Here is a 24,094-nt window from a genome sequence, read left to right as displayed (position 1 = left end):
GTTTATACTTTTACAGACCAGACTGAAGAGTAATGTTTTTAAGCTGAAAGATGGTAAAACTAAAGTTACTTGCACACCCACTAAGTAACTTCATTTCCAGGACTTCTTGTATAACCAGAAACACAGCCAAACAACTGCCAATATTTGGTAAAAAAAAAAAAAAAAAAAAAAAACAAAAAAAGTAATTAAACTTCACTTTGCATGGTAGAATGAAAACCTTGATCATTAAAGTTTTGAACTTGAATAGTGCAAACAAGTAAGAAACAGAAAAGAATAATCTGCAATAAATATGTTTATTAAATATCTATACAGACAAACTTTATGCAAAAATGAAAATATTAGTAAAGCTGAAAAACCATATACAAAATGTATCAAGGGGGAGGTATCAGATTATCTGTGTGCATTTGCAAAAAATTTGATCTCGTAACATAGGCTAGGCATGTGTTTAGTAAAACCTTCATCATAACATTCACTGTAGGTAATGAAAAACAGCTAAAGGGGTAAGAAAAATGAAGTTAGATGTGTTACAACTGACAGAAGAGAAACTTTTTCAATATATCACAGAAATATGATTAAATAAATTGACTCTGTAGTGATCCAGAAAAATATGAATTTCTTCATTATATATGTTTATGAATATATTGGTGATCACTTGATTTCAAGAATTAGGACAGTTGATGTTAGTAAATGTAATGTCTAGAACAGCTTATGTTATTGAAGGTGACTGTCCATGTAATCATCTGTTTCCATTTTAGGTCAGCCATTTCCCATGATGTGTTTGAAAAGCTCCACATGCAAGAAAAGCTCAACATTCATTTTTGAAATGATAGGAAAACAGGCATGAATGATGTTGATTCAAAATTTTATTTTGCAAGCAGAATATTTTACAATAAACTGTTATGAATTAATCACAATATCATTCACAAATTTCAAAATTTAACATAACTATATTAAGTTAAACTTCTGCCATCACTGGGGATGGGTACTTTTGCTTGTAACAACATAATATACCAAGAATCTTCAAAAAATTTAATTTCTCTATATTTTCAGTTTCATGGTCTACTATAATAGCAGTATATTAAAATTAATTGAAACTATGAATGAAATAATTATACATCTATATTTTACATAGTCACGTGAGGATTATCTGAGCTAGTTGTTCCTGATTTAGCAGTGAAAGGCTAGAGAAAAGGCATCTAGTTATCATTACTCATCACTAACATTTGGACTACTCTTTTACAAACAAACATATTATAACTTCCTCAAGGCTGAAAGGGAAAGCATGTTTCATGTAATGGGGATTCAAACCCAAAACTGTTAAGTCAAATACCTTAACCAACTGGCCATTTCAGGCCATTTTACAATTTATCAGATTACTACAGACACTTAAACAGCTAAGTAAAATATAACATTTATTTTTTAAACATACTTATAAAAGCCATTTTAAAAGTAAAAAGTCAATCCAGCTTCTTCATTTATGTTAGTCTCATACAATTTACTTCACATAAACATACAAATTTTATGACTATTGACATACTAAAATGTGCTAAGAAGCCCCTAAACTCAAAACAACCACTGTTTCTCTGAGCTCATCCAAAGTTTTGTACCTGGCTACACAGATTATTGAGTTTTCTGTATAAAACATGAAATAAAAAAAACTTTACCCAAATAAATACAGTAGTACTAAATGTTACCAGTATCTATTTGTTTTTTTTATTTTAAATTTCACCCAAAGCTACACGAGGGCTATCTCTGTTAGCTTTCCTTAATTTAGCAATGTAAGACTAGAGGAAAGCCAGCTATTCATCACCACCCACTGCCAACTCTTTGGCTACTCTTTCACCAACAAATAGTGGTATTGACCGTCACATTACAATGCCCCCACGTCTGAAAGAGCAAGCATATTTGGTGGGATGGGGATTCGAACCCGCGACCTTCAAATTATGAGTCAGGCATTTTAACCCACTTGGCCATGCCAGGCCAACAGGGGTCAAAGTAGTGGTATGGTTTGATTTGTTTTGAATTTCGCACAAAGCTACTCAAGGGCTATCTGCACTAGCTGTTCCTAATATAGCAGTGTAAGACTAGACAGAAGGCAGCTAGTCAACTCTTGGGCTACTCCTTTACCAACGAACAGTGGGATTGACCATCACATTACAATGCCCCCACATCTGAAAGGGCAAGTATGTTTGGTGTAACAGGGATTCGAACCTGCAACCCTTGGATTAAGAGTCAAGTGCCTTAACCACCTGGCCATGCTGGGCCTAAGATATTATAAGTGTACCCCAAAGGGAATTTACAAACTCAAGAAATCACATGAATAGCTAAAACTCCTGCCTCCTGGGCCAAATGTATCTTCCCTTCTAATACATTAAGTATCACCATGTAAGAAAAAATCTCACTGTGAATATGTAGTATAATAATCAAGCTTTTTTTTTTTTTTCAGGTTTGGACACTGAATAGTTAGACCATTTGGCACCTATTAAGGGAATTAGTTTTCTCTGGGGAATCTGATTTCCCCAACAAACAAATTCCCTGCCATTGGATCTATAGATCCTTCGTCTTCGAGGAACAGTCTCTTGGTACTTTAGCAAGATTGTCCCTATTATTCTCTTCAATTATTATTTTTATTTTATATATATTTTTTATTTTTAGTACTACTGTTATTACTATTATTAACAGCCACACTGCTGACTGCTTCTTCCTGCTCAACCTAATCTCTTGACCTCCTTTGCCCAACCTGGCCTTTATCAACAAATAGTGGGATTGACCATCACATTACAATGCCCCCACATCTGAAAGGGCAAGTATGTTTAGTGTAACAGGGATTCGAACCTGCAACCCTTAGATTAAGAGTCAAGTGCCTTAACCACTTGGCCATGCTGGGCCTAAGATATTATAAGTGAATCCCAAAAGGAATTTACAAACTCAAGAAATCACATGAATAGCTAAAACCCCTGCCTCCTGGGCCAAATGTATCTTCCCTTCTAATACATTAAGTATCACCATGTAAGAAAAATCTCACTGTGTATATGTAGTATAATAATCAAGCTTTTTTTTTTTTTTCAGGCTTTTTTTTTTTTTCAGGTTTGGACACTGAATAGTTAGACCAGTTGGCACCTATTAAGGGAATTAGTTTTCTCTGGGGAATCCGATTTCCCCAACAAACAAATTCTTTGCCATTGGATCTATAGATCCTTCGTCTTCGAGGAACAGTCTCTTGGTACTTTAGCAAGATTGTCCCTATTATTCTCTTCAATTATTATTTTTATTTTATATATATTTTTTATTTTTAGTACTACTGTTATTACTATTATTAACAGCCACACTGCTGACTGCTTCTTCCTGCTCAACCTAATCTCTTGACCTCCTTTGCCCAACCTGGCCTTTATCAACAAATAGTGGGATTGACCATCACACTACAATGCCCCCACATCTGAAAGGGCAAGTATGTTTGGTGTAACAGGGATTTGAACCTGCAACCCTCTGATTACAAGTCAGGAATTAATTACAAGACACTTACAAGCTATACCACATATAAAGCATGTTTTTACAATTGCACACAGAGGAAGCAATGTTTCTTGTCCTGTAACAACATATAATTTACTTAATTCTAGGTCTCAAGAAGAGGTACTCTAGCTAGACCAGTTATGTATTTATAATACTAATTTCATAATGAAAGAATTATCCTCAGAAAGTTGCATTCACAACTTAATGTACATTTCTAGAATAAAATTTAATTTCTTTTGTTTGTAAAGATTTTAAATTCATGTTGGGGTGAAGTACAACAAACATAGTCCTGAGGATTCACACTTTTCAATTATGTCATGAGTGGACAAAGTAATATAATGGAGAAATGAAAAACATGATACTTTTAGGACATATAGACTGCACATATATTTGGATAAATAAAACTTTTAGAATATTTACAAAAAACTCACATCCAATCCAATTCTACTGAAATTACAGAATGTCAGTGTAAAAACACTGAAAAATTTTTGCATCTCACTCTCTACTTAGCTGAGCAAATAAAAACTTCAGAAGTTCTTTCTACACTTCCACTGTCAGCTAATAAGAAATTTCCCAAGATTACTATTATACAATTAAAATCTGAAAGTAATGTAACAAGCATTCATGTATCTCAATCACATAAACAATTACAGCACTTAGCATAGACTGATTCTAGTTTCTCTAGCATAAAATGTAAACATAATACAAATGTACAATAGTAATTATGTGCTCTGAACCTTTCTCCAGTATTCAATTTTAGTAAATTTATAATGAATAATTCATAATTTTTCATAAAGCCACATAAGAGCCTTTTATACTTAGCCATCCTTTCTCATACAAGTTCAGTATCTATTGCAAACACGTGACTAATATCTGATCCGACAGTTGGATTAACACTTCACTATTACAGCACACAGTGTTATGTCTTCAGACTTATCACTTAAAAGTAGCAGAAGTCCCAACAATGAGCTCTAAGGAATACCACTTGTAACATGAGGCCAACCCTCCATTTCTTATAACCAGGTTTTTTACCCACTGAACCAGCCTACTTCCCACACCTACAAATATAATTTTTTTAAAGAGCCTTTTATATGTCACTTCAATAATTCTCCCACCAGGAGCTTTGTCAATCTAGCCAAGTTCACAACCCCAAAATTACAAGTTTCTATATTTAACATATTTTGTGTATCTTCATATAATATTGCAAATTCTCACTAAAATTACAAATATTTTGTATAGAAAAAAATCAGATATTTAAATTGTGCCTTTGGCTGAAAATGTTTCTGTGAATAAACTGAGTCTGAGCACTGATTGCTTCAAGTGCAGTGTTATTAACATAAAAATCAAAACCTTGTTTTATCTGAAAATTGTGAAATTTCCTTTGCAAAATCTTTAAATATCAAACTTTTTTTTCAGATAAACTTTGTTTTATTTGTCATTTTCTCTTCCCTACTCTACAACTAATTGTTCAATTTAACTAACCTTGTAACTACAATAAACTAAGTAACTCTAAATTACCCTTTTTTACCTCAAGAATGATTGCCATTTTAATAGTTGTAAATCTTTTTTAAATGATGCATTTCACTTCCATTTTAACTTTCTTAATTTTTTAAAAAAGACAGATTCCAGCATTAACAATAAAACACCAATTTTATAAATATCAATATTTACTAAATATGTTTAATTTTTGTTGTTGTAGATGAAGTTAGTAAAGTTACTTGCATCTTACAGAATCATATTACTAATCCTGTATTGCTCATACTAATGGCTGTATTGTTGCCTGATGATGAAATTTACTTTAGTTTGTAACAATTTTGGATTAAAAAAGTAAGTAAATAACAAATGGGATTCGTCCACTAGGGTCAAACCCACTATGTTTTTTTTAGAATCAATAACTACTACTTAACTCTTCCCATATGGACATCATTTCCAGCATATCATGAGGTTTTACTAAGTAACATTCAAAATTTAATTAATAACTTTTTTATCATGATATACAAAAGACATGGCAAAAACAGTTAATTAAAAACATTTTAATGTTATACAAGTTTTAATTTTATAAGGAAATATCTAGAAAACCCCAGTATTACTCACATACAACAAATGTTGCATCCTTATGAGCACGTCATGAGACTTCAATGAGTAACATTCAAAATTTAATTAACTCTATCAACCCACGTATCATTTACTGCTCGTGACAAAAGTTCTAGTGTCCCACATTCAACATTTATTAAACTACTTTCTGTTTATTTTATATCAAAAGTACAGCATAAAATATTAATTAATAATCCATATTTTAGCACAAGTTTCAAGTTCCTAATTTTACAAGGCAGTATTAAAAAAATCCAGAGCTTCCCCTAGTATGACACAACATATTTTCTCTAAGAATCTTTTCTTCAATTTACCTACTAACCCTTGAAAGAGTAAGAAATTAAACATAATTACTCACTATAGAATCATAATTTCTCAGTCAAACCGTAATTTTTACAGCCTTCAATTTTGTTTGGTTAGAAAGTTACCAAATAAAAAATCAGAGCTCTTACCACCCCCACCTGTCAGATCCTGTCTTTCATGATTTGTTAACATTTCTCTCTTACGTTCAATTATTTATTACATATAACCAACAAAACGTCAAGGTTTTCATCTACCAAATGATGTATAACACTGTGTTCAATACAGAAAATAGTCAAATTCACTCGAATTATAAAATAATGTTCTAATGAAAAGCTTAACACCTCATTTGAATCAATTTGCAATGGCTTTTGTCACACAATTAGGAAGACAAATATTTTGAGAGTTATGGGAAACTGTTTACTTCTTGCATGCTATTAGTTTATGTTTTTTGCTGCATTATTTATTTTTAAAATATTTAGTGCATTACTACCATTAGTTCAAAAAAGCAGGCTTATATGTCCTTGACAATTAATTACAAGAAAAAATGTTTTTTTCATCATAACATGAAAATCTCTTCGCACTTGGACTAGTAATGAAACAGACTCAATATATACTTCACAAACAAATATTTAAAAAATACTTCATTGAGAAAAATCTGATTTCTTGTGTACAAAAGTCTCAATATTTTGAGAATGCACATACTGCATTAAACATTGCAATGTAAATACTTTGTTATGACAAAAAACTCATTTGAAGTAAAGATGTATTCTTAATACAGCTGGTATGGGTATTAAAACTTTAAATAAAGTACAGAACAATGTTTCAACCTTCTTAGGTCATCTTCAGATTAAGCTAATGTTGATATAGTGATTTACAACATGTGTGGTTGGATTATAAATTGGACATCACTGAAAGAGAATAAAATCAAATATAAACAGATGCATACGGTCATAAGCTTTAAGTTTAAACCATTTAGAAACTTAAAGAAGATCTACATGGTAAGAAAACTAAATTGAACATTGTTTTTGAAAAATTATAAAAATTATTCCAATGTTTCTTTCATGGAAGTTTCTTGCACTGAAATAAAATGTGATATATTGATATTACTTAACAAAACCTAAATTACTCAAGGAACATAATACGACTTAAGTGTCAAAAATGAAACTACCTGTATAATAGGAAACTGGTGCTAGGATGGGAGGGGGGCCTCAGCTAGACTGGTTACTCCTGAAGATTATGCTCTTATAAATTCTCTTATTAAAAAAACAATATATCTAGATACATGAGTCAAAGCAAGTCATGAAAAAACTTGTAATTCTTAGAAAGAACAACTCCAACTCTAATTCTCACAATGTGTCTGATAGAGTGAATGGAAGTACCATTCCAAATGTTCATAACAAATTATCAACCGAGTTACTGAGTGTTCAAAACCAGGTGTTAAAAACAAAGGCTCAATGTTTTCATTTTTTCCAAAAGAACACTTTTGTTGAATACAAAAGCAGGATTTGAAGATTTTTCTATAAAAATAGTTATCCAGTTAACAAGAAAAGGTATTTAAAAAAGAAACTTGTACTGATTTGTACTTGAACTGGTCATCAGATCATCATAAATCTCAAAAATTAGGGATTATAAAAATGTTATTAGCCACTGTTAAAACTGACTGCAGTTCAAGACAAGAGCAGGAAAAGGAAGAATCAATATGCTGACATAAAAAAAACATTCGGATAATTTTGGTTTATTGTGTAATTCCTTGTGTATCTGGCTCATCAAATACAATAAAAAGACTTTGAAAAAAAACATGAAAGATGTATAACCTTTCTATTGTAGAAAAATGTGTATTTCTTACTGAGAAAAAAGATTAATATATTCTTTAAAAACAGAATTAAATTTCCTTTTGGAGGGGGGGCTCAGCAGATAGTCCGATGTGGCTTTGCTATATGAAACACACACACACAAAAGTAAAAGTTTACAGTGTAGAATGTACAGACTGTAATAATCTTCATACAGGGAGAGTGGTGAGAATAACTATTAGAACAGCAGAACATGGACATGCTCCATCACACATCTATCAACATTTCAAAGAAACACATTATAATAAAATTAAAATTTTTAAAATTATTTTTCAAGAAATACAAGATTTTAATAAATAAAACACAAGGGCGAGGTTTACACTTATGCATGCTCAAAGTTACGTGGTTGATGTCACTCACTTTGTGCACACAAGTGTTGCATACAATTGTTCTGAATACTTGATGATGCCATGTTAACAGTGGCAGCACTTTTTTTTAACATGCATTTCTATGCCAATTTAGCTGTTTATGATACCTCCAACATTTATATCTTCGTACCTGTTATTCAGCCTACGAAAAATTGGTACTTACAGTATTATAGTGAAATTCACTGATAACTGATTTTGATTTTATTTTACAAGACATTTCAACTAGTTTTAGAGTTAACAACTACTGACAGTTTTGATGTAAGCACTACATTAAATCAATTATATATGTTGTGAAAACTAGTTATATACATTAGAATTATTACAAAGTATTTGAAATACTTTCAAATATTTTTTCTTTAGTTATCAAGCACTTCTCCTTTCCCTAACTAGGCACTCGCCAATCTTCTTCCAGATCAAGGTGGAAAGAGGTACTTGCTGACCATCAATAATATCTAGAATTAGAAGACAAAGAGGAATGTATAAAAATAACAGAGGTTGGTAATTCTGTATTTTCATATTAAACAATAGCATGGAAGTTCAATAAATACTGAATAATAGTAATAAAACTTATATTAACAACAAAAACACACAACACATTTTTTCTTTTAAATATTACCAATTTTCTAGAAAAAATTTCTGAATTTCTTCCAGTTACAAAAATGTGTAACTACAGTAGAAGCCTTATTATCCAGCACGTCATAACTGTCGGACAGACAAGATTCCTTTTTGAAAGTGTTGTAGTATGTTACAGAAAAGTTGACACCTTATTAACTAAACTAAACTACCGTGACAGGGGTTCAGTTTAGAGAGAGAGAAATCAGAAGAGTTCTCTCTCCAACTGGGGTGTTCAGGAACTTTGTAGTTCCTCTTCGTCCCCTTACGTGGATTGTTATTAAGATTAAGTGGTGGTTTTTTTTTTATTATTATTATTTTAATAAATTAATTATCGTTATTGTTCTTGACTTTTTGGGTGGAGAATGTCTCACTAAATGTTCTTTTGGGTGGAGGCAAAGGCAGCAGTGGAAAAAGAAAGGCCGGGACCTGTCCCGAAAAGAAAAAAGTTGGGCAGATATCCTTATTAATGTTACAAAATACAGTATTTATACATCACCTATAACAATAACAGGTTCAAATAATAATAATTTTTGAAAAAACATTCTTAAACTGTACAAAAACATTGATACCTTGTTAGAATTAGAAACCATAACTTCATAATTTAGAACATATATATAGAGGAAGTAACCACAATGTAAATCACAATCCCAACAACTTTCAAAAGTGTGTATACTAGGACACAGCAGCACCAATAAGCAGTAGCAACAGTTAACTACGGTCTCGAACTTTCAAGATGCTTTGACATTATTCCAAGGCATTCCAGATATAACTGTAAAGAATGCCATTCCCACACTGAATATCTAACAATGGATTTGTATCTGAACAATTCTAAACTGCAGAATTCAAATTAAAGTACCTTAGTTTTTACAGCAGCTCTTATGTAACTAAATTCATATCTACCAAATGGTAAAATGGTAAATACTCAAACTGCAATCTCAACCAAAATAAATAATAATGCTAAAGAAAGAATGTAATAGCAGCTGAACTGTATATAAATGATGCTGACCAGATATACTGAATATTTTCTCCAACAAAATTATTGATAATTAAATAAATAAACTCCTGTTTTTGCAAATTGCAACTACTTCTTTAAATTTTAGAACTCAACCTTTACAACAAATGCTGATAAACCATAAATCTGGAACTTTACAGCCAAAATGAAAGTTTAATAAAGATACAAGTACATTAAATCAGTGCATGGACTAATTAACCCATATTATTAAAATACATGAAGTTGTGCTAAGAGCAAACGGAAACCTAACAATTTTATTTCAGTACAAAAAAGTCTATCTAAAGACTAAAATTTTCTCTTCCATTTATATGTAATAAAGTCTTGATATACAAATCTGATAGTTTCTGAAATATATTTCAAAAAAAGAAGTTATTTGCAAAGCAAAAAATAATCCTACCTTTATAACGTATTAGTTCATAACTATTGGCACAACCAGGGTCAGCTTCTAAAAGGCAAGTGAGCTCATTACAAAAGTTATTCAGTTCTTCCTCAAGCTTTATTGGAGAAGGACCTTTGTTGGAAGCATCACAGATCTCTCTCAAAGTCAATAATGTTGGTACTCCTTCTACACAACATCTTACTGACTGCAGAAAAACAACATTTTATGAAATACCATACATTATATAATCATTTTTTATAACTCATTTTTTTCAAAAATATCATAAATTCAAGTTTTTTACCTAAAAGGTTCATATGCATTAGAAAACATTATAGCACGTATGCTAAAATTTATAATGCCTACATTAATGTGAAATAAAAAATACTAATAGTTTTGTGTCAGTTATTGGTAATTGAAGAAAGTTTTTTTAGAATTTGAAAAAATCTTCCATTTATCAAAATTTTATCAACAGAACTATTATTTATCTAAACCAAAATAATGGTTTAAATATCAGATTTTTTTACTTCCAGTTCAATGGGACACACACCCACATAGTATAGAGAAACTTATTACCTTATTCAAACTAATTAGATCATTAGATACTTAAAAGTACAAAAATAGTTTATACTCATAGAGAACAAAATAACCTCACTGTAAATATTTATATTTAGAAACAATAAACTTGTAAATAGAGTAACTAATATATTTTAACCTAACTTATTAAAATAAAAGAATAACATAGATTTGAGAAAATAAAAAACCTAACTATATCATTCAGAGAAAGTTTTCTAATATACACTGATAAAAGTTTAATGATGTGAGAGCAGATCATTAATTAGTTTATTAACCAAGGTGTATTAATACACAGGTAAAAATTTTATGAGAAAAAATGTCTTAAATAATCATACCTACAAACATATTTACATACATGAAATATACTCAAAACTATAATACTTACATTCATTAAGTGTAATAAGTTCCTAATACAAAAACATGATTTTAACAATAAAAATAATTTTGTGGAAAAGATGATTTCTTACATATAACAAAGAGAATAACATACATATGATTCAAAAATTAACCATACTTGTAAAGTATGTATTAACCATACATGTACAGTATTACTACATTATTATGTTAACTCATGCTTCTTTAAAACTATGTGAAGCAATGTTTACTATAATTTAAGATTTCCTAAGTGTATTGTCATGAAATCTGGCAAACTTTAAACAAATGATTCATTCTTCAATAAAACAATTTTTACTGAATATCTGAATTGTGAATTTATGAAATCAGTTTCACAACTCTGAGTGCAATGGGATTTTTATGTTGAGAATAAAAAATAATACTTTATTCATGTTACATTTCCATATTTCATATGCATAACTTCTGGACCTCCTAAATTAATATCAAGTTTGTTTGTTTGTTCTTTTAGTAAAGCTTTATAATTTATATTATTTTCCCTATCCTAACATTAACTTTAACAAAATTATCTGTAGCGATAACTGAAAAATTTGAAACAGAATCAAAAGTACAGTAGAACATAAGAGACAAATACAACTACTTATCCTAAAAACTATGTTCCTAACATTTGAACAAATGCTTTCATTTAACTTTATCAGTTTATTGCTCTGTGCAATAAGCAAAACAATAAATTACCTGATGTGTGCTTAACACTAGTTAAGAAAATCAAATTATTAAATTATGTAGTGCACAACTTGGTGAGTAATCTTTTCTCCCTTGCATACCTAGTAAGTTTCTAATTTTTATACTTTAGCTACTTTTTTAACAATAATAAACGAAAAATGCACACAAAACAAATTTAGAATGTACATCTGTCTTTTTGTTTTATTTTGTTTATCTTGCCTCTCTGTCCAGACATTGTTTACTTAGCCCATCACAAGGTTTTAGTGATTTACATTAAAAACTTTATTAAAAGTTTTATACTAATTAGTATAGCATAAAATAATAGATAATTGTCAATGTTTTAATAGTATACAAGTTTTAAGTTAAGTTTTAGAAAGCAATATTTAAAGAAATCCTGAATTTCCCCTGATGTGAGAAATGCAACATTTTCTCTATGCATCACCTCTTCTCTATTTTAGTCACCACCCCTCTGATAAGTGGGATATCTAACATAAATTATTTGTTACATAATTTTCATCAATAAAAAAAGTGTAATCTCTATAGCTTTCAATCCCATTTGGTTACAAAGTTATCATGTGGAAAATCAGACCCCTTCTGTAACATCCTCTTTCAGGATTTGTTCACAGCTCTTTCTTGCATTTAACACTGTATTATTTATAACATATAGAAAGCCAAGGTTTTCATTCTTCAAATAACATATATTACAATGTGTTTTGAAACTAGAAATTTCAATGTCTTTTAGTACAAGCTAGAAAGACAACTACTAATTTCAATGAATTTGTAATGACTTGTTGCACAGTTAAAAAGCCAGAAAAACTGTGATAGCTAGGAAAAATTATCTGCTTTTGTATGTTATTATTCTAGATTTTTTGCTGCATTATTTAATTTAATAAAATTTATTTTGTGCTCTACTACAGTTAGTATGAAACAGAGAAGAGTGAAACGTCATCCACAGTCAAAAAAACAAAAACAAAAAATATGAAAGTAGATCATTTCTTCTTTCTCATGTTTCCTCTTTATTCATTATTATAAAATTAATTAATAAGTTAAAAATATAGATCTCTTTGGATTACTTAAGGTTATATTAGGTAAAATAGATAATAACAATACATTAATAAAAATGTTTCAAAAGACGTTTCTGTGAGTAGGTTATAGGTAGTGTAATTTGATAATGTAACATTAACTACATTCTCTCCAAGTGATTTACAACTTATAATAGCATGAATGGTTGTTAAACATAATTCAAAGGGCAGTAAAACAATGAAATTTATGTACAAATATATGTTTGCTGTTACCAGTTTAAAAGCTACTGAAGAGAAGCAAATATTTCATGCAACAATAAAGTCATTCTTGAAAGAAAAATATGTAACTTAGATTAATTTCTTCTTTTTTTTTTTGGTGGTTATGAGCGTTATTGTGTAAACTATAAAATTTTCCTGAAAATAAACATTTGAAATATATTTAAAAGGTTTTAAGAGATCATGCAAATGATTTTTGAGATAAAGTATTTTTAATTTTCATGTGAAAATCACATTACACATAGACCAGCAGAAAAACTCATGAATAAATATATGGACAAATGTCTTCTTTAGTTTATTAAAAATACTCCACTAAAAATATGATTTTTTTTTGTATGTGAAAGACTTAATTTTTTATTAAAGTGTGTCAAACATTGTTAAGATATACATGTTATATTAAAAGTTAGTAATAATATCAAAACTACACAGACTAAATGAGTACAAAGAAACCATGAGTAAGTCAGATAGGCCAAGCCTGCATTGAGAAAGTTAATGCTAAGAAAACAATAAACTAGCCAAAGTTAATGCTTCCAGTTATTACTCTCTTCAATTTTTCCAACTATTCACAAAATCAAAACATCACAATTATAATTTCTTGTTATTTTCACTTATTTCAAGGTTTTCAACTAAATCCAATAATGTCACAATTCATGAAAATAATCAGCTAATTAAAATTAATGTTTATATCATAACAAATTTTATTATTCCAACTTCCTAATCTGATATGGGAATAATTGATTAATGAGCCCAATAATTAATAAATTAGTAAATTCCACTAAATGGCCACATTCAATATGAAAAAAGATGATACATGATTCGCCTCATGTAATTTAAAAGTTTATTTGAACATGCATGTTAAAATCACTGGTAGTTTTTATAAAGGTAACTGTTTTGTTATTAGCCCTTTCTCAACAGGTCAAAGGTCAAAAGCCATGTCATCACGTTTGTTGACTTGCATTCAAAATTTTATTGAACTACTCTTATGAATTTATGTCAATAAGGTTGGAATCATGTTGTAGATTATAACTCAAACTTTAATACTATATGTGAGTTAACTTAAAAGTAAATATTAAAAGATCATCCAAATATAGATTTTAGTAAGTCACGTGATATGTTGAACACAGTACTGTTTAAAATTAGATGTTTGAGATGTTAAAATACTAAGTCTTATAATTTTGTACAAATTAGTAACTCAAATCATTAATATTATCAGAATATATCAGCTAGAATATAAAATAAGAGCCTCGCATCTTTATTTTGCTAAAATATGGTTTATGTACTAAATCAAGCATGGTGGTGCCATTAAACTCTTTCTATTTTTTCAAACAGTCCCTTGTGTATATATATACATGTACATACATACACACCCTTATTACAGTATATGATATGTGAATAACCAATCAACAGCTTAGAATGTCCTCAGAGTGGTTTTATTAGACATTTTAATCTGTGAAAAACTACCACATTCTTTGAACCAAGTTTTCAAAGAGATAGGTTAGTCTGCTAGAAGTTTCATATTTTTTAAAATCTAAAAATATGTTAGTTACTAAACTTCATAAATTATAGCAAATTATATGGTATTAGTGTAGTTATTTATGATTTTTTACTTATTGAGGCATATACATAAAACCTAAAAAATCTTGTCTGGTATCCTCCACATGCAAAATTTTAAAAGGCTTAGTAATCTATGTCCAGCAGCAACTGAGTACAAAGTTCATAGCAAGAAGAGATATTTGCTTTACTTCTTGATTTACTGTCCTATATTTAAAAAAAAAAAGGTTTAAAAAATCATTTCTAAGTGGAAATGATCTATATGTAATGTTTAATAATTTAAATGTTACTGTATATTACACAATACTAGTCCACTAAAACACAGAGAAGATAAAGAAGACTAAAGATCATTTTTATATTACTGGATACATACCATGAGTGCTCATGCGCCGTGTCCATGCAAATTACATAATGTTAGCTCGACATGATGGCAAGGTCAATATAATACAAAATAACAAATATATATAAGCAAATATATAGCTTTAAGAGGCTTAAGCTATTTATAATAAATATTTGTATTTTTGTGTTATTTTATGTAGTCATTCTAGCATGAAAAAAGAATAATTTATATTTATTTCCTATTTTTGTTTTACGATATTTACAAGGTTGGTCAAGTGACAAACCGCACATACTTAGAATATATAAAATAACATAATACATATCTTACTGAAATCAAACATTCAAAATGTATTTAGGAGGCTCTAGAGATTAAATAATATTTATGATTTTTGGGACAAAGAATAGTTTTTTTTAATCATAACATGTAATAACTTTGCACTTAGACTGGTAACAAAATAGACTACTTTCACAAACAAAATCTTTAGTAAAAATATTTAATTAAAAAATTAGATTTCTGAAGTACAACATAGTTGTAATCTGTACTAAAGTCTACCAAATTCTGGGAAGATATACATACTGTATTAAAAGTCATAGTGCAAATAGTTAACATGCACAAATGTGTAGATGAACTTGTAATACATTAAAAGGGTTAAAACAGACTAAAAGGAAAAATACCTTGTAATAAAGAACTATTTCACCATCTTGCATCTTTTAATAAATTAAAACATGAACACAAGCAAAATTTCTTTATACTTGACTAAAACACATATAAAAAAACAATTAAAACCACACTTTAATGCTGATAATTTAACTTGGATAAACATTATGTTACCAAATATAAACTATAGTTGCAAAATTAAATGAAATTTAATTAAATACTTCACTTTATTTGAGCCTGTAATTATCTCATACACTGTGTTCTTGTAATTTCGGTTGGATGTTCCAGCAATATCATTTGTTAGAGGGGGTAGTTCTTGTGCACATTGAACATTATCATCCCCATGTTGTTCCAAGTTATTGTAAACTAAACATGATTCTGGAAGAAGTAAAAGGAGCTTCTTCACTGGTATAGTGACGTGGTGATGATCTTCATATTGCTTCATCCTATCTTTAAGTGCTATATGCAGAATTGATGTAATTAGACAAGTCATTTATATAAAAAGATATACTGAAAATTGTTTTAAAAATTCAAGATCTACTGTATTTTAGATACACAGATGTTTATTATAAAATAAAAATAAGGTAACTTGGATAAAGAACAAAGAGTAATACTAAATTTTAATATGCCTATAAAAAGTCACACAAATTAATATTAATTTATAAGGAAGCTACATAGCTTACAATTTGACACAAACTCAAAAAAGTCTGAATCATAAAATTTTTTTCTTTATTGTGGTTTATTGGTATCTTACTGCTATGCACAATCAAAGCATGCAGTCAAAACCTTGTTCACATAATAATGGAGGAAAAAATTATAATTTAACCATTACCTGACCTTCACCTAATAAAAAACTGCAAATCACCCGGAATGATCCGGGATATTTATACAAATATAGAATTCAAAAACTTTTACTTGACAAACTCTAATGATATAGAGAACATATAATGGTTTACATTAAAAAATGAGCAGTGGAAAAATATGTGAAACAATTTGAATCCAATACTGGACATCAATACATGCCAACTGAAATGCACTAAAACGTGTCACAAACAAAACTAATGGTTTTACTGTCCTTTTATATTAATATCACATTTTCTTAAATGGAAATATTAATTTATATACTAAAAAAAGTGCAAACAGTAAAAGGTTTAGCTTTTGGTAAACACATTATCTGGTATAAAATTAAGTTTACAATTTATAGTGAAATATGACCACATGCATGCGAGTCGCATTCTGGTTTTACTTTTACACTTAAATTGATATCCCAAGTAAAAAAACTAATTCTGAAACATTGTCAATAAATTTTCTTTAGAAAACATATTCTACAATTTAATAAAAACAATAATAAAAATGTCAAAGAACAGTATTTAATGAAATGTGTGGATAACATCAATAATAAATCATAACTACGTACTTAACCCAACACCTGGTCTAAGGACAATCCTCAAATACCCATAATAATACCAGTGAGCGAGTGTGTAGCCACAGCAAAGCCTGTGCTGTTCTCTGATCTGGTCGACTTCCACATTATTTGTCAGCTACAATAATGAAGGAATTTGTGTGTACATATATATATATATATATATATATATATATATATTCATTCAAAATAACTTAATTCTGCTTATGCACTGTAAGGTAATCAATACAAAATTAAGATTTATTTTCTTAAAATTGAAAATAATTACTGATAGAAATGACTGGGTGGTTGGTTGATTTAGTGTTTTATGGCACAAAGCAGCTAGGCCATCTGCACCAAACGTTCGGTAAAAAGTTAAAAGTAAATTTAGTAAAATTCATAAACGGAAATTAAGGTAAAACAAAACAAGGTTTAAAAAAAAACATAAATAGCACAAAACCCATGTTTATATCTAGTCTACAACATCAAGAGAAAAACTACAGTAATTCAAATTGTAAAGGACTTTCTGTAGCATAGCTGTGATTATCACAACTTGCCAAGAAGACCAACAGGTAAGTACAAAATCCACCATTAGTCACCTGAAGTTGGCCTTTCCAGTCCTGGTTTTGAGTTATTTAATGTTATGGCCAGTTTCTGATTTCCAATCGAACTAGATGAACTGTGATTTTTAAAAGGGAGCCACATTAAAAAGGTGTAATGTATAAATTAAAAAAAAACTTAATGGCATTAAAAAGATTAATGGCCTTTAAAGAACTAAAAACATTACCAAAGTGGACAGTGTCACCATCACCAATAACACTGTCTGACATTATGGACAAACCTTGGGACAGAATATGCTTAAAATGGTGCCATCGTTGTGAATTGTAACGATGCCAAGAAAGTAAAATGTGGCTTATTGTGATCCGAGTGTTACATAAACTACACACTGGTGCATCAGTTCCAGATAAAAGAATACGATGAGTTAAAAAACTGTGACCAATGCGTAGTCTAGTTAGAACAACTTCCTCTTTCTGATCCTTAAGGAAGCAACATGGCCAAAGTCCAATACAGGGTTTTATTTGGAAAAGCTTGTTTTCACGTTGCTCACTCCAATTTGACTGCCAGCTGGCAAGGAGCCAAGCCTTGAATACAGGACCATAGTCCATGTACAGGACAGGCACAGCAGTGATAGTGCCAGAGCAGATAGACTTAGCTGCAGTGTCAGCGAGCTCATTCCTGCAAATACCAACATGGCCCAGTATCCAGAAAAACTGGATAAAAGTAGATGTTAAAGAGAAATGGGCTAGTCGTTTTGAATATCTGTGAGAGTAGGGTGCAAAACAATGTGAAGCGATTCCAGGGCCAGTAGAGAACTAAGCGAGTCGGTACAAATAGTGCAGTTTGAGTTCTGCTTAGCTTCGATGTGATCCAGGACAAGAGAAATGGTGCACAGTTCAGCAGCAAACACAAAAGCTGTAGAGAGGTTCTGTGCACAACCACCAAACCACGACAGAGCTCACACAGTCACCTGATTTCGAACCATCTGTATATATAGGAATGGAAGGGTGGTTCAAAAGATGTTCAGCAAATAAAAAACAGTATTTCCAATCAAGAGAGTCTGCTTTTCTCAGATGACTTAATAGATAGGTCACAATTGGGGACTGTAAGAAGCCATGGAGGGATGGTCTGACCAGTAGATACAGCAATGTGATCCAAGAACAGAACCAATTCATCCAACTACACCTGGATACCAAGGCCAAAAGGAGCAATGGCATACCATCTGTTCTGAAAAAGCATGGCCCACTGAGGAAGGAAGACACAACCCCATGTGGGATGTTCTGGTAAGAAACGAAGTTTCGAAGCATATAGTAAAGACAGTTGCAAACGGCAGAGTTGCAAAGAAGGTTCATGAGACTCTTCATGTATAATTGCTGAACTGGGGAAGTGCAGAAAGCCACAGTACAGAGCAGAAGTTCTTGATGATAAATATGGTCTAGCATCTTCAAAACCGATGGTCTGGCATAGCCATAGACCAGTAATCCATAGTCGAGTTTCGATTGAATAAAAGCATAATGTATCTTTAGCATAGAGCATCGATCTGCATCCCAAATGGTGGAAGAGAGGACATGGAGGAGAATGTTCAGTGTTCTTGTACATTTGACCCGTAACTGATTGATGTATGGTATAAAGGTCAGCTTATGATAAAAAATAAGCTCCAAGAACTTAGTCTCAGAGACCACAGGCATCACAACTTCACCAATACGGAATTCAGAATCAGGGTTGGTGGCAAAGGTGCATGCAAACAGTTTTAGAGAGAGAGAAGGTAAAGCTTTTTGCTGTGGTTCATTTCATTAAACAATTAAGGGCAGTCTGTAGCTGCCGCTCAATATACCCCATGTTCAATGACTGACATTAGATGTGAAAGTCATAGACATAGAGCCCACATGCAACAGTGAAGACATTAATTTTTATACTGAAAAGTGTGACACTCAGAACACAGCCCTGAGGGACTCCAAGTACCTGTGGAAAAGAACGAGAAAGTGTTGAACCCTCACAAACTCGGAATCTCCTGTCCATTAAAAGATTTTTAATAAAAATGGACAAATGGGCACGTAACCCACATATATGGAGATCTTGCAGAGTGCTAAACATCCATGTTGTATCATAAGCCTTCTCAATGTCAAAGAATATTGATACAAGATGTTATCATTTGAGAAAGGCTTCTCTGATTGAGGTTTCAAGTCAAATCAGCTGGTTCATGGTGGAGTGCTGTTGTCAGAACCCACAATGGGTGGGTGAGAGGAGGTTGTTTGATTCCTTGAATCAAACAAGAGAAGAATTAACCATCCTCTCTAAGGTCTCATAGAGACAGCTCGTCAAAGCAATTGGATGGTAGTATGAAGGAATCTTCGAATCCTTCCCAGGCTCAGAGAAAAGTAGGACAATAAGCAGGTCTTTGTTATTGGAAGGGGATCCCAGTGACTGAGGACATGAATGAATGATTGTTGTGCATCTTGTGGTGGGAGAAGATGTATCCAAGGAAATACCTGTACCCAGAACCAAAGGATGTGGATCTTGGGGTTTGTTGGAATGTACGTAAGGAACAAAGATGAGTGTAGAAGTTGATTCATCAACTTTTTACCATGGAGGTCAAAAGGCTTTTCATTTGTTTAAAAATGATTCTCTTAGAGGCACAGAGTTGTAAAACTATGTGCAGCAGCATACGTCCGAGATGAAGCAGTTGACAGCAATTTTTTACCCTCAGGATAGGAAATAATATGAATTGTTTTCAAATGCTGCACCTCTTTTTCTTCCAACCATTTACAGCAAGAACAAAAGTAGAATGGATGAGAGCCATTGCAACTGACACGATGTGGGTTTGTTTCACACTCACAGGCATCATGGTCCTTGCCATCACAATGAGCACATGTCAGGGAACCATGACATGATGTCTTTGAGTGACCAAACCTCTGACACTGGAAATATCGGAGAGGGTTTGGAACGTACAGCCATGCCCTGCAATTAAGATATCCTGCCTTGATGGTGGCAGGTGGACATGATGACGTAAATGTCACAACAAGGATGTTGGTTGGCAATGTAACTCCATCTTTACAAGTGGGGATACACCTCACTGCAGAAACTCCTTGAGTGGAGAAACCAGTGAGAATCTCTGACTCTGGGATGTTCTTCAAATCCCTCTCAACAATAACTCCTCGTGATGTATTCAAAATAGCATGAGGTGAAACCTCAATATGTATATCCCCAATTGCCTTTAAATTCAAAAGGAGTTCAATGTGTTGAGATGTGGATGTTTCCACCTATATGCCACCAGATCAAAGCTTCTTTACTGACTTTGGAGAGCCAGCAAGTCCCTCCAATTCCTTCTGAATAAAAAAGGGAGACATATGCCCTAAAAATTTCTCTGAAAGAGAATGTAGGATAAGAAAATGAGGTACAACAGGTGGTATAGATGTTGAAGATTGCTGCTCAGAAACGTCAAAACGTGGTCGTTTACCTATTGACTGTTTTTTCACTATTTTATTTAAATTTTTGTTTGTAGGATCCATAAGAAAAAAGGAAATTTCGGTGCCCACTGACCCCAGCCACCATGGAGCCCTACAAAGGGACACACTACAACGTTAAGCAAGAACCCTGCAGCAACGCCAGGGTTTCGTGAGCACTATAACCAAACACCATCATCAGACACAATGTCCACAACATCTGTTGAGAACTTCCAACACTGGTACTGGTTGATCCTAGCCCAAGTTGACCAGCCAAATGACCCAAGGAGGGTCACCCCAAGGTTGCCTGTCTACAGGAATTCAAGGCAAAAGTGGTGTGTTAGGGTTAAACGCCTCAACCACCAGGATCCTCTCCAACCCTTCACGGGTTGCCGCACACAGCAAACACATGGATGGATGTTTAGATCCCAGAGGAGGTAAACTGAAAGAACAGAACCTTCCTTGGGAGGTCCCCTCACCATGTACAGAAATCCACACCGAGGGGTCATGGGCAAATATTTGGTATTTAAACATGCTTCACTAAAAATAAGATTTTTTATATGTGAAAGACCTATTATGTTAATGGAAGGAATGACAAATTTTGTGAAGATATACACTATATTAAATGTTAGAATTGTTAAATCTATAAAGACTTTAAACGAGTACAAAAAGGTCATGTAATTAAGTTAAATTGACTGAGCCCATATTAAGAAATTTTTATGTACTATATTTTTAAAGTAAGAATGCATTATGTGATCACATCACTAAAACACACACACAATTATGTGTACATACACATAAATTATATACATTATATAAGACTGATTTTTCATTGATCGGTTTCAAAAAATATACAAATCTTCTCCGATCCCCCCCATACACAATGTCTAGAAATTTCTAATATAATACAAAACAAAAACCTCCTACAAACTTGAAAAAAATATACTTACCCTAAAATAAAAGATGATAGGCAGGAATAATGTAACACTAAAATAGGTGTTTCCATGTTTTGCCCACAATGAATACAAAACATCTTGATTGCAGATCAGAAGTACAATGAACTATAAGAAACATATGAATAGGTGATGTTACTTATTAAATTGTCAACTGCTAAATTAAGTTGTGATAAAAATGTTACACCAACACCAAATACGTTAAGCAGTTACAATAGAAAATTACTCTCCACATACTGAACCATTAAACACAGACCAAAGAAAGTCATATTAAAAACTAATTCTGTTATCATATGGTTCAACTTTTGCAGTCTTTCTTTAAAACATGAAGCAAAATTATATTTTTTTATCCCAATATATTTTATAATTTAACTTGATATTCATGATCCTTTAATGATTTTAGAAATGAGGTCACTACAAATTTATACTTCCTATTAACTCATTTCGTACATATATTTATTATAATATTTTTTGTTTTGTTTTAAAGCCAAAACAAAACATACTAAAATTAAAAATGAAATAAAATATGCTGCATTTTTAAAAAGATTCTAGGGTAGAAGCTACAACATGGAATTATAAAATTATTCCGAGGTTTTGGAGGTGACTACAGAAGAAGGACCCACACTGCAAGGGGAGATACATCATCTATCAGTCTTAGCCTGCAATTCACTAGTATCACATAAGATATACACACAATTAGACTAGAAATTAGAAAAGTGAGATGTGAGTGCTCCCACAACATCCCACATCTATATCCAAAGATGCAGTAATTAACAATTTTGTTTAAGCTTACAATAAACTTTCTTCTAAACATATCTTACATGGATTTGCTGTTTCTTTAAGCTATTCCAAAAGTACATATATCTCCAATTAAATTTAGATTTCCAATTCAACAAAAACAATTATCAAACAACCAGCTATATTATTAAATGAATTACTCAATACTTTACTTGATAAAATAAAAAATGTAAGTACTAACAATAAAAATTACATTTTGGGTAATAAAAAATAACAAACCTATTTTTTAAATGTCTAAAAAAGTGTAAGCATGAAAACATTATTCAAATATTTGATTTTACATTACCACAATACCATTAACAGATTTAATCTTTGTTTTAAATTCATAAACAGAACAACAGTGTTGTCCTTTTACAGAACTGGAAAGAAAATATAGTTCCAAAAACAAAAGGTATAATAATTTTCTGTAATTATAATAATTATATATTTTTCAATAAACAGGATTTTAAACAAGTGATAGGAGTTCCAGTGGGAGCTAACTATTCAACTTGTATAGCAAATTTATATTTGTACTATTATGAAAATATATTTATTGTAAACTAAAGAGACATAGATGTGGGACATTGTAGTCTTGAGCACCCACATGTGAGACTAGCAAGTTGGAGGTAAAGACTGATAGACAGTGTATCCCCACTGCAATGTGGGTCTTTCCTCCACAGTCACCTCCAAAACCTAGGATATATTTTATAATACCATGTTGTACCTTGTACCCAAGGTTATTTTACAAAAATGCAAAATATTTTGTTTAATTTTCTAATTTTAATGTGTTTTGTTTTAGCTTTTTAAAAAAATTATGGTTATGATATAATTAATCAGAGATTGGGATTTGCCATTTCTAATACAGTCCTTCCTTGTTATTTTGTTTACTTAACTTCATTTAAATGTATTTATTTATTTTCACTAAAATACATACACACAATTTCTTCCATTTTCTGTTTAATGTCAACCATTCATAATTGAACATCAACAATTCTTTCACCTAGCTGATGCCATTCCTCCTTAACAAGAAACTTGATATTTTACTGTGTTCTTGCCAGAAATTACTCTTATCAATTAAACTATCTACTTACATTAGACTTTCTCTTATATTTAACCACACTTAATAGCTTTCACAATTCCCCAGCCTACCAAAATGAGCATTAGATGTCACATGCAAAAGCATAAATTACTTAATTTGGAAGGGCCTCTTATCACTTATCTACTAAAAATAATGCAAAAGCCTCTGTCTACCCCTTCATTACAAGTTGGATGAAATCCACCCAGCACATAACCACAAAAGTTCCCATGTGAGTAATTATAGTACAATTTTTTACTATGTA

General features: G+C 31.3%; 1 protein-coding gene across 2 annotated transcripts in view; it reads right to left on the bottom strand.

Moving 5' to 3' along the window:
• Positions 1-845: 845 nt before the first annotated feature.
• LOC143255806 (stimulator of interferon genes protein-like) overlaps positions 846-24,094 on the bottom strand; it is a 46,052-nt gene continuing 22,803 nt past the window's right edge. For both annotated transcript variants that reach the window (XM_076512066.1, XM_076512065.1), the window contains 5 exons: positions 21,975-22,085; positions 17,039-17,162; positions 15,848-16,080; positions 10,147-10,333; positions 846-8,574 (listed from right to left, as the gene is read on the bottom strand). In XM_076512066.1, coding sequence (XP_076368181.1) covers positions 8,486-8,574; positions 10,147-10,333; positions 15,848-16,080; positions 17,039-17,162; positions 21,975-22,085 — 744 coding nt within the window. In that variant the 3' untranslated portion in view covers positions 846-8,485. The remainder of the gene's footprint in view (positions 8,575-10,146; positions 10,334-15,847; positions 16,081-17,038; positions 17,163-21,974; positions 22,086-24,094) is intronic.

This window comes from Tachypleus tridentatus, chromosome 7, assembly GCF_004210375.1.
Source record: "Tachypleus tridentatus isolate NWPU-2018 chromosome 7, ASM421037v1, whole genome shotgun sequence".
In the NCBI taxonomy this organism is placed as follows: domain Eukaryota; kingdom Metazoa; phylum Arthropoda; class Merostomata; order Xiphosura; family Limulidae; genus Tachypleus; species Tachypleus tridentatus.
Note: the sequence above shows the minus strand (reverse complement) of the source record. Positions and strands in the feature narration are given on the sequence as shown.